Genomic DNA, 12,693 nt, shown 5'->3' with positions numbered 1-12,693 from the left:
CAGAGTCGGTCACAAGCGCCGATACACTCGTAACCGTCTCGATGGTTAGTCCTGCGCAGCGTCCGCACTGCGCGTGCGCAAGCCCCGGAGCGACAGAGAAACTCTGTCGCTCCGGAGCTCGCTACCAAAGGGGCGGCTGTCGATGTTGATCGACAGCTTGCCCCGTTTGGTAGGCGGGCAAGGGGGTGGTTTCCAAAACGGAGGCGTTCCTGACGGAACGCTTGCCGTTTTGTGGGCGGCCGCACTGATATCATCAGTGATGTCAGTGGGGAGCTTCCTGCTCCATCAGAGCAGAAAGCTCCCTGGGGCTTACAAGTGCCCAGACCCAACCTTAGGGTCTGGTCGTAAGCCCCGATGGTCGCGATGGTGATCACCATCGCGACCATCAACCTGGTCGGTCGTTAAGCTTAACTAACGACCAGGATGCCGCACTTCAAAAATGAAGCGGCCGCCTTCATTCAGAGAGAGCGATTGCTTGTTACGACCGCCTCTGAATGAGGGCCATAGTCCCTCCATTGAGAAAGCTATCCATTGCGGTGATCATCATGCCTTACGGCGTTACTAACGCCGGCGTGCATACGAACACCGGCCGGATGCGATGCGCCATGCATCCCGCTCATGATGTTTTCCATATTTCATTTTCTTACCTCATGTAATCAAAATTATACAGGAATTCTTAAAACTGTGAAGAAAAAACAGCACCAAAGCCTATTTTAAAATAATAACAAATAAAACAATATAGTGGATTACATACATTTTCACATCCTGATCCTTAAGGATTTTAATAGTGTAAAATATGTACATATTGTAAAAAGCACCTTTATTACTAAGGAATGTAAGGAAACCCGCACCTGGTTACTGAAGGTAAATAAATGAGGGGTAATCCTATAGCCATCCCTATACATTCCAATGTTTTATTAAACTATAGGTGCTACATAGGTGCTTTCATGTACAAAGAAAAGGGAATCAATTTTAGTATGGATGCACTCAGGCCCTGATTCAGAGCCGGATGCTCTGACAGAGTGCTCGCTCTGAATCAGGGCCGTCCCTCCTTCATTTTGGAGCGGCCTCCTGGCCGCTCGCATAGCTGTGTGTGACCACCCACAGCTATAGCGAGCGGCCAAAATGATGGTCGCGATGGTCAAGACCATCGCGACCATTGGGCTTGCGACGAGACCCTGCGGTAGGGTCTCGCTTCCGCAAGCCCTGGAGTGCTTTTGGCACTATCAGAGCCAAAAGCACTCCCACCGACATCACTAGTGATGTCAGTGGGGCCGGCCCCAGAACGCCTCCATATGGGCAGCCACGCCCCGGTACGCCCACCAAAGGGGGCGTGCTGTCAATCACCATCGACAGCACACCCTCTTTGGTGCGAGACCCATAATGACGGCTTGGCCGTCGTCATTCGGGTCTCGCGCATGCGCACGACGGAGCAGCCTCCGTCGTGCGCATGCGCACTAGGGCAACATCGACCCGCTTGCGGGTCTGAATCAGGCCCTCAATCCCTCCTAAAAGATAAAAATACTTTAAACTTTATTAGATATGCTTTAAAAATATTCAGGCTTTTCAAAAAATTACATATTGTTACAGTATGCCAGTGCTACTTATTGCTCACTGTCATTAAATGCTTGCACATCATTAACAATATGCCCTGATATAGGGCCTTATGAAGCGAAATATTAAATAGACAGATAATATAGAAATATAGAGTGATAAAAGACAAAAAAATTGTGAAGAAAATAAAGTTTGTTTAAAAACAAGGCCGTGTGCTGTCTTTATTTGTAGATATATAATATATTATTTAAGTTGTGTGTGTTGTTGTTCATGCAAATGATATAATAGTTCTGAGTAGTAGTGACTCAGGGCCTGATTCAGAGCTGGATGCTCTGAAAGAGCGCTCGCTCTGAATCAGGACGTTTTTTTTTGGTGTGGCCTCCGAGCCGTTCACATAGCTGTGGGTGACCACCCATAGCTATTGTGAGCGGCCAGGTGATGGTCGCGATGGTCTCGACCATAGCGACCATCGGGGCTTGCGACGAGACCCTTGCGGTAGGGTCTCGTTCCCGCAAGCCCCAGTGAGCTTCTGGCTCTTAATAGAGCTGGAAGCTCACCACTGACATCACTTGTGATATCAGTGGGGCCGCCCCCAAACGGCAGGCGTTCCGTTGGGAACGTCTCCGTTTGGCCAGCCCCCCCCCCCTGCCCGGCTCCAAAACGGTGCGAACTGTCGATCAAAATCGACAGCCGCCCCCTTTTGGTGCAAGACCCGGAGCGACGGAGCGCCCGTCACTAGCCGGGTCTCACGCATGCACACGTCGGAGCCGGCTCCAGCGTTCGCATGCGCAGTGGCCAAACATCGACCCGCTCTCGAGCGCATAGCGTTTGCGAGCGGGTCTGAGTCAGGCCCTCAGTCCAACAAGTCTGGATGCTAATAACTCAGTCGATTCCTAATGGAGAGCCTGGATGTACTTTTGCTGCATATTGATATACATAATATCTGTTACCATCAGCTGTTACATATTAATATATATAGTATCTGTTATACCATCAGTTATTGGAAATAGATACAAATGTTGCCGTCATCCCACATCTGAAGTGAAAGCTAGTTACTTTTGTTCTCCGGAAAAATTATCTCATCTATTCCCCGTGTTATTATGCAGTAACTTAAAGCTGCTATATATTCCTAGATCTATTTCCTGGATTTATCACAATATTACCAATCAGGTACCGTAACTAGGATAGTGTGGCCGGTGCCATCGCACAGGGCACCACAGGTCAGGGAGCGCTGTTTGGGCCTGTCAAATTTCTGTTTATTATCATTCACACTTGTAGCTTCCTCTTATTTCACCCCCAGCATCTCCTGGCCTCCCCTATCTCTTCCCTGGCCCTTACCCATGAAGCCATGGCCCTTTTCTGGGTGCATTATGTCCCTTTGAAAAATGAGGGGGCGCCAATGCTCTTTCTGGCACAGGGCTCCAAAAAGTCTAGTTACGGCTCTGTTACCAATTACCTTAAGTAATGTTTTTAGCTAGATTTTATATTCATATGATGTAGTAGGTATTAAGTCTGTATCTTGTAACACAGTGCAGAGCTATTTGTAGTTAAGTTTTATTACCACTTATAAAGTGTTTTTGGCACTGCCTTGTTATATACAGGATGGTAAAGGTAATTGATATATCAGTATTTAAGATGTCCAGCATTAATTAAACCTTCCGTATTATCTGCTTTATAAATTCAGCAGTACTTTACTTCTGTCATGCTTTATTTCGCATATGCTGGAGTATGAGTCATTGCAACATAATCTGAGGTTCTATATTCTTATATACAGTACATGAAACAGAGCCATATATATCTATTATTCCCGTATCAAACAATCCTTGTGCAGCGCACCTCTGATTTGCTGCCACACTGATTTCTGATTTGCTGCCACACTGATTTCTGATTTGCTGCCACGCTGTCTTTAAATGCTTAGCTCTGGCGTGAGTTATGAGTTAAGGAAATTCTCATTTCATGTGACTAAAGTTGGATACACAATTTACACTCACGCCAGTGACAAACCCCTAGACTGGTCCTCCCCAGCATTGGCTGCCAGTCTCATGTTGACTGCCCCCCCTCCATGGCCGATTCACTCTGTCCTCACTGCACTGTCCCTGATCTGCTGTTCTGCCTGTGGACGGTATTGAAGCACATGCGCAGACAGATCCAGCTTACCGATATCTCAGAGAACCCAGGATCACAGAGGGCCTCGTTTTAGAATTTCTTTGCCGGAAGGGTTAGCATACCTGAATTGCTACTTAAAACAACTATATATATCTATATCTCTGTTTCTGTTCTCACCAGTCTGTACCTCCTCTTCGCCTGCACTGGATCATCAGTTGTCGCACTGACCAGACATGCAGACACAGGTTGTGGCGCATGCTGTGCAGGTCACCACATCGGTGCGCTCATGTCACCATAGGACCTGCAGTGCATGCGCATGTGGGTGGGAGACACTATTTTAAACTCAGATATGTGTATAGATTGTAAGCTTGCTAGCAGGGCCCTCTTACCTCTTAGTCTGTCTGTTACCCATTATTATATTATTACGGTTTTTGTTTCCAGTTGTAAAGCGCAACAGAATATGCTGGCACTACATAAGTAACTGGTAATAACAATAAATAATGCCAACTTTTTTAGAATCCCAACATTTTCCAATGGGATCGGGTGTGGTGCACATTTGGTTCATCATGATCGAGCTCCCCACTGTTTAAAGCCATAGTTCACAACATTTTATATCAGGGGTGGACCTAAATATCATTGTGGCCCCATCCTGCGGTTCAAAGCTGCAATTTGCTGCATTTTGTAGCGGGGGAAGTGCTACGATGAATCACATGATCCAACGTATGGATGATAGCAGGAGACTGGCCAACTCTGTTGGGAGGCCGGGAGGGCCTCCCTAAATTTACCGCTCTGCCTGATCTTCCGGGAGATTTGGCAATTAAGGATATATGCTTTTTCTTTACAGAGGAGGATGCTGGGGTAGGCAGAGAAGGCGAGGGTTTTGATTACTTAAAATTAGAGACTTATTTGCATGCAGTTGACCATTGTTTTAAGTCTGCGTAAGCATCTGAGTTGCATTGCTCATACACCCCGATTGTTAGCGCTCAGTGACCCAGAATAGAATTGGACACACAGTCTGTGGAATTCAGTGGGCATTCCTGGGATGCAACAGGGGGGCGGCTAAGCAGATATAGGCGTGTCGCTGTAAGCGACTGTGTCCAAAGATGCACAAAGGCTCATACCGGAGGCCATACTCAGACAGAGAAACTGAACCTGCCATAGGACTGGTGCAAGTTTCAGTGATGCGTCCAATGGTGTACCAATGGAAAGTGTCTAAAGATGCACTTTGACGGATTCGCACCACAGCAAGATCTTGCTGCGGGTGGGCGTCACAGTATTCACAAAATCGTCCGTGACATTAGTATAAAGATGCAGTTGCCGCAAAAGACACAACCGCATCTACGTGTGACTCAGAATCAGGGTTCTATGTACTAAGCCTTGGAGAGGAATAAAGTGGACAAAGATAAAGTACCAACCAATCAGCTTCTAACTGTCACTTTACAGGCTGTTTGAAAAATGACAGTTAGAAGCTGATTAGTTGGTACTTTGGGGTCTATTTACTAAAACTTGAACGGAGATAAAGTACCAGCGAATTAGCTCCTAACTGCCATGTCACAGACTGTGTTTGAGAAATGACAGTTAGGAGCTGGTTGGCTGGTACTTTATCTCTGTTCACTTTATCTCCTTCCAAGGCTTAGCTTAGTCTCCATCAACTTTCTCTCTCTCCAAAGCTTAGTACAGAGACCCCTCAGTCCCTAAATCTCTGTGACAGTCGTACACTGCACATATTAGTTCCTGTGTGCGCTAACATGGTAACCTTATTTTTACCATCATGATTTTACTATATAGATTTTATGTGTATAATGTTCATGAGTCTGCTAAATAATGCAAATATGTTTTTATAAGGTATTTTGACTGGTCTGAGCACTAACCTGCACTCACACTTCATCTCCTGCTCATTCTGGATGCTCTTAGCTTTATGTGGGCATTCAGTAGCTAATAAGATCAACTGAATGTTCACAAGCTCTAATAGTATTTCAGGAGATGAGAGCTAATCTGAGTGGCAGTGACCATTACAGGTACAGTATATGATTGTGTGAACAGAAGAATGGAGACAAGTAGGAAGTCACAGAAAGAGATGGAAGAACCAGTAGAATAGTGATGGGAGATGTACCCAACAAATTGGTGCAGGAAAACTGTAGCCAAATATACCTGTATAAGTAAAGAAGTCCATACATCCAAATTACGTACATATCCTTTCATTTTTCTTACAGCAATTACGCCATGAAAATTTGGTAAATTTGTTAGAAGTATGCAAGAAGAAGAAGCGCTGGTATCTAGTGTTTGAATTTGTTGACCGCACAGTTCTTGACGACCTTGAACAGTTTCCCAGTGGGTTGGACTTCAGCAGAGTACGAAAGTATTTGTTCCAGATTATAAGAGGGATAGGATTTTGCCATAATCACAATGTGAGTAATACAATGCCTCCAAATCATATCAATGATTAATGTTTAGTTATTATGATATACTTTGTCCTGGAATACATACCAATAACATTATTGTTGAGTTTAGACAAGTGACAAGTAAATACATACATTTTTATTCATGAAAAGATTAATACGATTTGCAGAAAAGGGGCTGTTTTCTACTTTATTAGCTTCCTGTCTTGTAAAATATGAAATTGAATTAACTGATTCATGCTGATGCTGGGAACAAAGCAAATAAAGTAACTTTGCACTTGGACAAACCATGTAGCAATGCAAGAGGTGCAAATACATTCACTACATTGAATACTGACTGCTTTTGCAAGTAGCCCACAAAAGCTGGACAGCTTTATTATTGCTCTTATTATTATTATTATTATTATTATTATTATTTAGATTTGAGTTTGGACACGTCCCTCTCACATGTAAATCTCTGCAGATTTATAAGGGGCCTATACATTACCTGACTTTGTGCACAATCTGACCAAAACCAGGAGGTTTTGGTTGCATTGTTCACTAAGTCGGGTAATGGATAGCTGTCAAGGACCAGAGATGTGCGTGCAAACTGGGTCCTTGCCGACCCCGACTATCTACTGAACATGCTGACGCTCATCAGGTTCAGCATGTTCAGAGATAGGAGGTCGGACTCCTGCACTGAATGATCAGAGTAGACAAGTATGATTTGTATACCCTAATGTAAAATATAAGTATATATATATATAATGTATTCAGAGCACATATTCTGCAGCTCTAGAGAGATTACATGAAAAAAAAATAGTTCCAAAATATGCAGATAGGGAAAAATATTGCATCGTACAAGTGGCGGGGCCATGACATATCATGAGGTCATACATCAGATCGTGCAGTGTGTACAGACCGCGCGATATATAAAGCATTCGCATCTGCCATCGCTGAATACACACATTGCCAATTGTGTGCCCAGCATTACACTCAATCTGATGTTATTGTTAATGGTTGAACTCATTACCATACGTGCAGTCCCTAGGCCTCTGCCAATTTATTTTTTCAGACATGCCTATGGCAGATGGCTGCACAAGGTGACTGAATGGAGGCAAATATGGAAATAAATGTGGAAATGTATTTCCTCTGTGTTTACCTTAGCACATAAATCTGATAAATATATAAAGAGTATGGAATATTCTGTCCTTTTTCTAATGTGCTCTTGTTCATATTTGTCACAATGTTCTTTTGACATTTTTGTGTTGACACATTTTTTAAGACTCCATTCCTGTACTGCAATCATTGTTCAATAAAAACCGATAGCAGGAAAAATAAAGAGTGTAAAACACAAATGCAGAAATTCTTCTTTTATGTATATCAATTCTATATATATATTTCTCTTTATTATCGCTTTCTACTCTAGATCATCCATCGAGACATAAAGCCAGAGAACATATTGGTGTCACACTCGGGCGTGGTAAAATTATGTGATTTTGGATTTGCCCGTACTTTGGCTGCCCCAGGAGAAGTTTACACGGATTACGTGGCTACAAGATGGTACAGAGCACCAGAGCTATTGGTTGGGGACATAAAGTATGGCAAGTATGTGACAGTGCGATAATGATGAGTAGTGATACAAACATCTTGGCATGTTTCTAATTTGGCTTTGAGTAACTATTATGGAATGTAATTTGTTCATTAGAGCCGTTGATGTCTGGGCTATTGGTTGTTTGGTAACAGAAATGCTTACGGGGGAGCCACTTTTTCCTGGAGATTCTGATATTGATCAGTTGTACCTCATCATTAAATGCCAAGGTAAGGTAAATTTAGTATTTTGTCTCTGAACAATATAAATCATTTTCACCAATAGTGTGATAATAACACAGAGATTGTGATGTTACACTTCTTGTTCCCTCTAAGCTGAGCAATCTGTAGATAATAGTCTTAAAAAAGGAACTTGCTAGGAAAAATCCTACACATTGAGAACTTAAATTACTACATAAGCTTGTGTTTATAAGTATTGAATGTTTTATTAGAGCTGGAAGTGCTGTATCTATTGTTTTACATTGGACCAGGATCCTCATTACAGTGACCTTATAACTCTTTCCTTCCTGCATTACTTAGTTTAGAAGGAATATTAGCAATAATGATCTATGACCTGAGCGCATGCTTCAGAATAGAGTGTACACAAGTAAGGGCAATGCAGAGTTGTACACATTTTTAGCGCATCTTCACTTGAAGTGGCATAACTGGGCTGTAATGGAGCATTGTCATGTCAGGCAATTAAGGTTATTCAGAGTTGGATGGAAGCCTAAATACGCAGGTTTCCAGGTGTATCATTTTCACCAAATATAGGTTGGTGTCCTGATAATGATGAGTAGCAAACCAATGGATAGGGGCAGGCAGACTACAAAGATGTGTACAAATGCTGTTTCAGCACCTTGGCTAGCTCCTATACAGCCGCTTGGTGCAAGATTTGTGTTCTGTGACTTGCTTCAATAAAATAGTCACTGCACGGCTCCCTTTTGTCACAGATGAATGGTTCATCGTCATACACCTAAACCTTGCTTGACCAATGCTGTATAGAATAGTGAAAACCCCATTAAAATCCGTCCACAGGTTTAAGAGATTAGCCCAAAGGGAACAGACAGACCCTAAACTGGGGACTTTATTTTATATATATATAGAAATACACAAGTGAATAAACGCAAAACGGGAGCATGTGCAGAAGATTGTGTTGAACTAGGATTTGGGTCCCTTATAATTTTAAATTCTGTACATACAATCTAAGATGTCCTTATCAGTTTTAGAAGTTGTTTTGTAGTACTAAATATTAGTAGTAATAAAGTTAATATTACATTCAGTTGCTATGAGTTCCAGCATTTTGCGGTTTACATTATGTTATTAAATAATCTTTTTTTATGTTTCGTCAGATTTCTAAACAAAATTACTAATCATTATTAAACTGTATACGGAAAACTCTCCTTTAGGCTGGGATGTGACTTCATTGCTAATTGATAATATACGGTAGCCAATGAACATTTGAACTATAGTAATATATACTGCCTTGTGTTGCAGGTAATTTGACTCCACGCCTTCAAGAGCTATTTTACAAGAATCCGCTGTTTGCTGGTGTGACCTTACCAGAAATCAAAGAAGTTGAACCTCTTGAAAGGCGATATCCTAAACTTTCTCCCATTATATTAGATTTAGCCAAGGTAACTTCTGTCAGATAATAGTGGTTTACTCTTCTACATATATAGTATATCAGCTAATAAGGGACCCAATCATAATCTCATTAATAAGTAATTTTTGTGCAGTGCATTTCTTATGACGTCATCATATGATCTTTGTCTGGCCAAAGCAAAACAGACCTAAAGACCTTCATGGGCACTTATGCTTCTAGTTCTTGAAGAGAATTTGCCAGTTTCCAATTGGACAACATGGCACTGACTGTGGTTCAATGGAATTGCAGCGCCTTAATTATTGTTTTGGAACCCTTTTAAGTCTTGTAGACATCACCAACTTTTTTCTTAATGTTATTAGGAATTTATTTTGATCTTGACATGTGTCTCTTGAACCTATATATTGGCAACTTTAGGACCAGTTTAGTCAGAATTATAGTCCATAGGGCTGGCCTGAATCAGGAGTTAACCAATGTATTGTAGCAGCTGACCCTGAGTGTCCCTTTCTAACTTTGTTGAGTTCACTAAGAAAAAAGGGGGGCGGGGGTTTCACACCATAGTTTGAATTTTTTATTACCTTGCCCATCAAACAAATTAACTTCTTTAAAAGTAGTCCTCCTATCTATGGAGGCTTCCTGTGTATAAGTAGAGTATTACTCATAGAAAATATGGATGCAGATGCACTATGCAATCATTACTACTCAAAATTGAAACATATATTATAATTGAATATCGTATAAGAGGTTGTTAGCATATATTTGGGCAAAAATATGGGCCTGCCCACCACCATCCGGGTCACCTCTTGTCGAGCAAGTTCCTAACACTTTGGGGTTCGCTTCTGGGGCACAGGGTGCCCCCAAACTAACCCAGCAAAAAAACACCCAAGTGCATCACACTGGTGTAAAATATCAGTGAAGTGTTACAGATTATCAGGTGTGTGAAGGCAGCTACTCAGTGTTATTATTATTATCGTATATTTATATGGCGCCACAAGTGTTCTGCAGTGCCTTACAAAGTACATAAACAAATAAGGGACCAGTGACTTACAGTACAATACAATAGAATACAGTACAATACAATAGAGTGCAGGACAAGGATATGGATAACATACATTGCTACATTAGCGACCATAACACCCAAATAGCAACAGCATAAGCAACCAAGTGTCAGGCATATTGTCCGCTGGGTTATTAAATACATTCCTTATTTAACAGGTCGTTAGCATATATACTGTATATAAAGTGCTATGATGTATTTCACTGTTGTGCTTAATCTGCATCTTGTATGTTTTTAAAGCTAATTCCTGTGTAGTTAAAGTCGCAGCCCAGCGTCTGTAGTACACTGTGGGGTATATTTACTAAAGTGAGAGTTTTTAGAAGTGGAGATGTTGCCCATAGCAACCAATCAGATTCTACTTAACTTTTAACATTTAACTAGCGCCTTCTAGAAGATAATAGATAGAATCTGATTGGTTGCTATAGGCAACATTTCCACTTCTAAAAACTCTCACTTTAGTAAATTTACCCCTGTGAGTGGTGTTACCCAGCATCTGAGATGCACATAAGTAACAAAATCTAAAGAAAAAGACCCTATGTTACACCGCTCTGAGCGGCTCAGTTGCGCCGGGCATCTTGCGCAGTATGGAGGCTAGGTGTAGGAGGACACATCTGTAGCTAACATAACCATTAAAGAGTAAGTAAAAACAGTAGTTTACTTTCATATATTTAAATATATTTAAATTGTTGTAAATAACTGAGGCCCTGATTCAGAGCCGGACGCTCTCTGACAGAGCGCTCGCTCTGAATCAGGGCTGGGCTATTTTTTTTTTTTGGATCGCCCTCCTGGCCGCTCGCATAGCTGTGGGTGACCACCCACATCTGTAGCAAGCGGCCAGGAAGATGGTCGCGATGGTCAAGACCATCGCGACCATTGGGCTTGCGACGAGACCCTTGTGGTAGGGTCTTGTTGCTGCAAGCCCCAGAGAGACTTCGGCTCTAACAGAGCCGAAATCTCTCCCACTGACATCACTTGTGATGTCAGTGGGGCTGGCCCCAAACGGAGGCGTTCACATGGGAACGCCTCAGTTTGGGCAGCCACTCCCCCGGCCCGCCTACCAAAGGGGGAGTGCTGTCACTCAACATCGACAGCACGCCCCCTTTGGTACGAGACCCGGAGCAACGGATTGCCAGTCGCTATCCGGGTCTCGCGCATGCGCACGACGGAGCCGGCTCCGTCATGCGCATGCGCTGTGGGCCACCGTCGACCCGGTTGCGAGCACTCAGCGCTTGCGACCGGGTCTGAATTGGGCCCTGAGTTGTGTAATATACATGAAATAACCTGAGTGTTTGTGATGAAATATGTCCATCATGTTCTCTTTAACCTGTCTGTAGGAGGTTGTCATGTTTGGGTGGTGTTTTTCTAACTAAACTGGTAGACAGTCACAAATATTGTAGGTTGAACCCAGCAGCAGCTCCTGCCCTCTTACCTTAGGAGGGCAGCTGCTGCTGCTAGTCTGGCCATTGCCGGCTGGGTCCTGGCGCCTGCGCAATTAATCTGGCAGGTGCCGGGACCATGAGCATGAGTGATGGTGGCGCTGTGAATGCGCATAACACCGACTTCTGGGGACCGAATTGTTTGCAGCCCTGAGAAGCCCTGTAAGGCTGCCCGAAAGGCAGAGCAGGAAGTTGCTCTCTGTTAATCACAGCCCCAGGGGGAGGAGACACTGCCCCCTTGGGCTGCCTGTCCTGTGCATGACTGGCAGGTGGCACTTCCAATGGGAAGCCACCTCCAGTCACAGTGTAGCCAGTGCAGTCACAGACTGCACTGGCTCACTGAAGTGGTTGATTTTACTGGGGGGGGGGAGGCCTTGCAGCCTCGCAGCCCCTAGGTAAAACCTGACATTGGTTGAACCCTTGCTGTATATGTGCACTGTTTGGAATAGTGTACAAACAAGACCAGTGCCAGCGAGGGCCAAAGGCACTGAGAGTTGTAAGGGACAGTTACAAAGTCCCTGGGACTCTCTTAAGCCCGGTTCAGCAAGGGAGGAGTAATCACATCAAAAAGATGGCAGTCACACTCACCACACAGCTACTGCAGAGGGCTCCCGACAAGGAGCGGTCACACCCCCTTGCACCTGGTCCTGTCTGATATTTTGTCAGTTTTGGTGAGTCCATTGGTTCTCAATTACAACTTTCTTAGACTGTTAGCCTGTATCAGGGATATAAGGAGTTAGGCAGGCAGGCATTAGGAAATTATGTAGGGAGAAATTCTAAAGGGCATGAAAAAAATAAAATAAAATGGTAGATAAGGATGCAGTGAGTTTGTAATTTAAGGACTTTCATGAAACTGGAAATACATTTGTGTATTTTAAGATATTAGTAGTTAATCCTTTAGATGTTGATATTTGGTAGATATTACTAAATACTTTCACCTTTCCTGCATCTTTTTCTGCTCTGCACTTCTCA

At 43.2% G+C, this 12,693-nt stretch overlaps 1 protein-coding gene across 1 annotated transcript in view; it reads left to right on the top strand.

The window, feature by feature from the left end:
- The window catches only part of CDKL2 (cyclin dependent kinase like 2), a 98,579-nt gene that overhangs the window by 58,598 nt on the left and 27,288 nt on the right, over positions 1-12,693 (top strand). The window contains exons 3-6 of the mRNA XM_088448881.1: positions 5,874-6,068; positions 7,468-7,646; positions 7,747-7,859; positions 9,123-9,262. Coding sequence (XP_088305007.1) covers positions 5,874-6,068; positions 7,468-7,646; positions 7,747-7,859; positions 9,123-9,262 — 627 coding nt within the window. The remainder of the gene's footprint in view (positions 1-5,873; positions 6,069-7,467; positions 7,647-7,746; positions 7,860-9,122; positions 9,263-12,693) is intronic.

Source organism: Taudactylus pleione, unplaced genomic scaffold, assembly GCF_031769625.1.
Source record: "Taudactylus pleione unplaced genomic scaffold, aTauple2 ptg000471l, whole genome shotgun sequence".
NCBI lineage: Eukaryota > Metazoa > Chordata > Amphibia > Anura > Myobatrachidae > Taudactylus > Taudactylus pleione.
The sequence above is the reverse complement of the archived record's forward strand: the minus strand, read 5'-3'. Positions and strand labels throughout refer to the sequence as shown.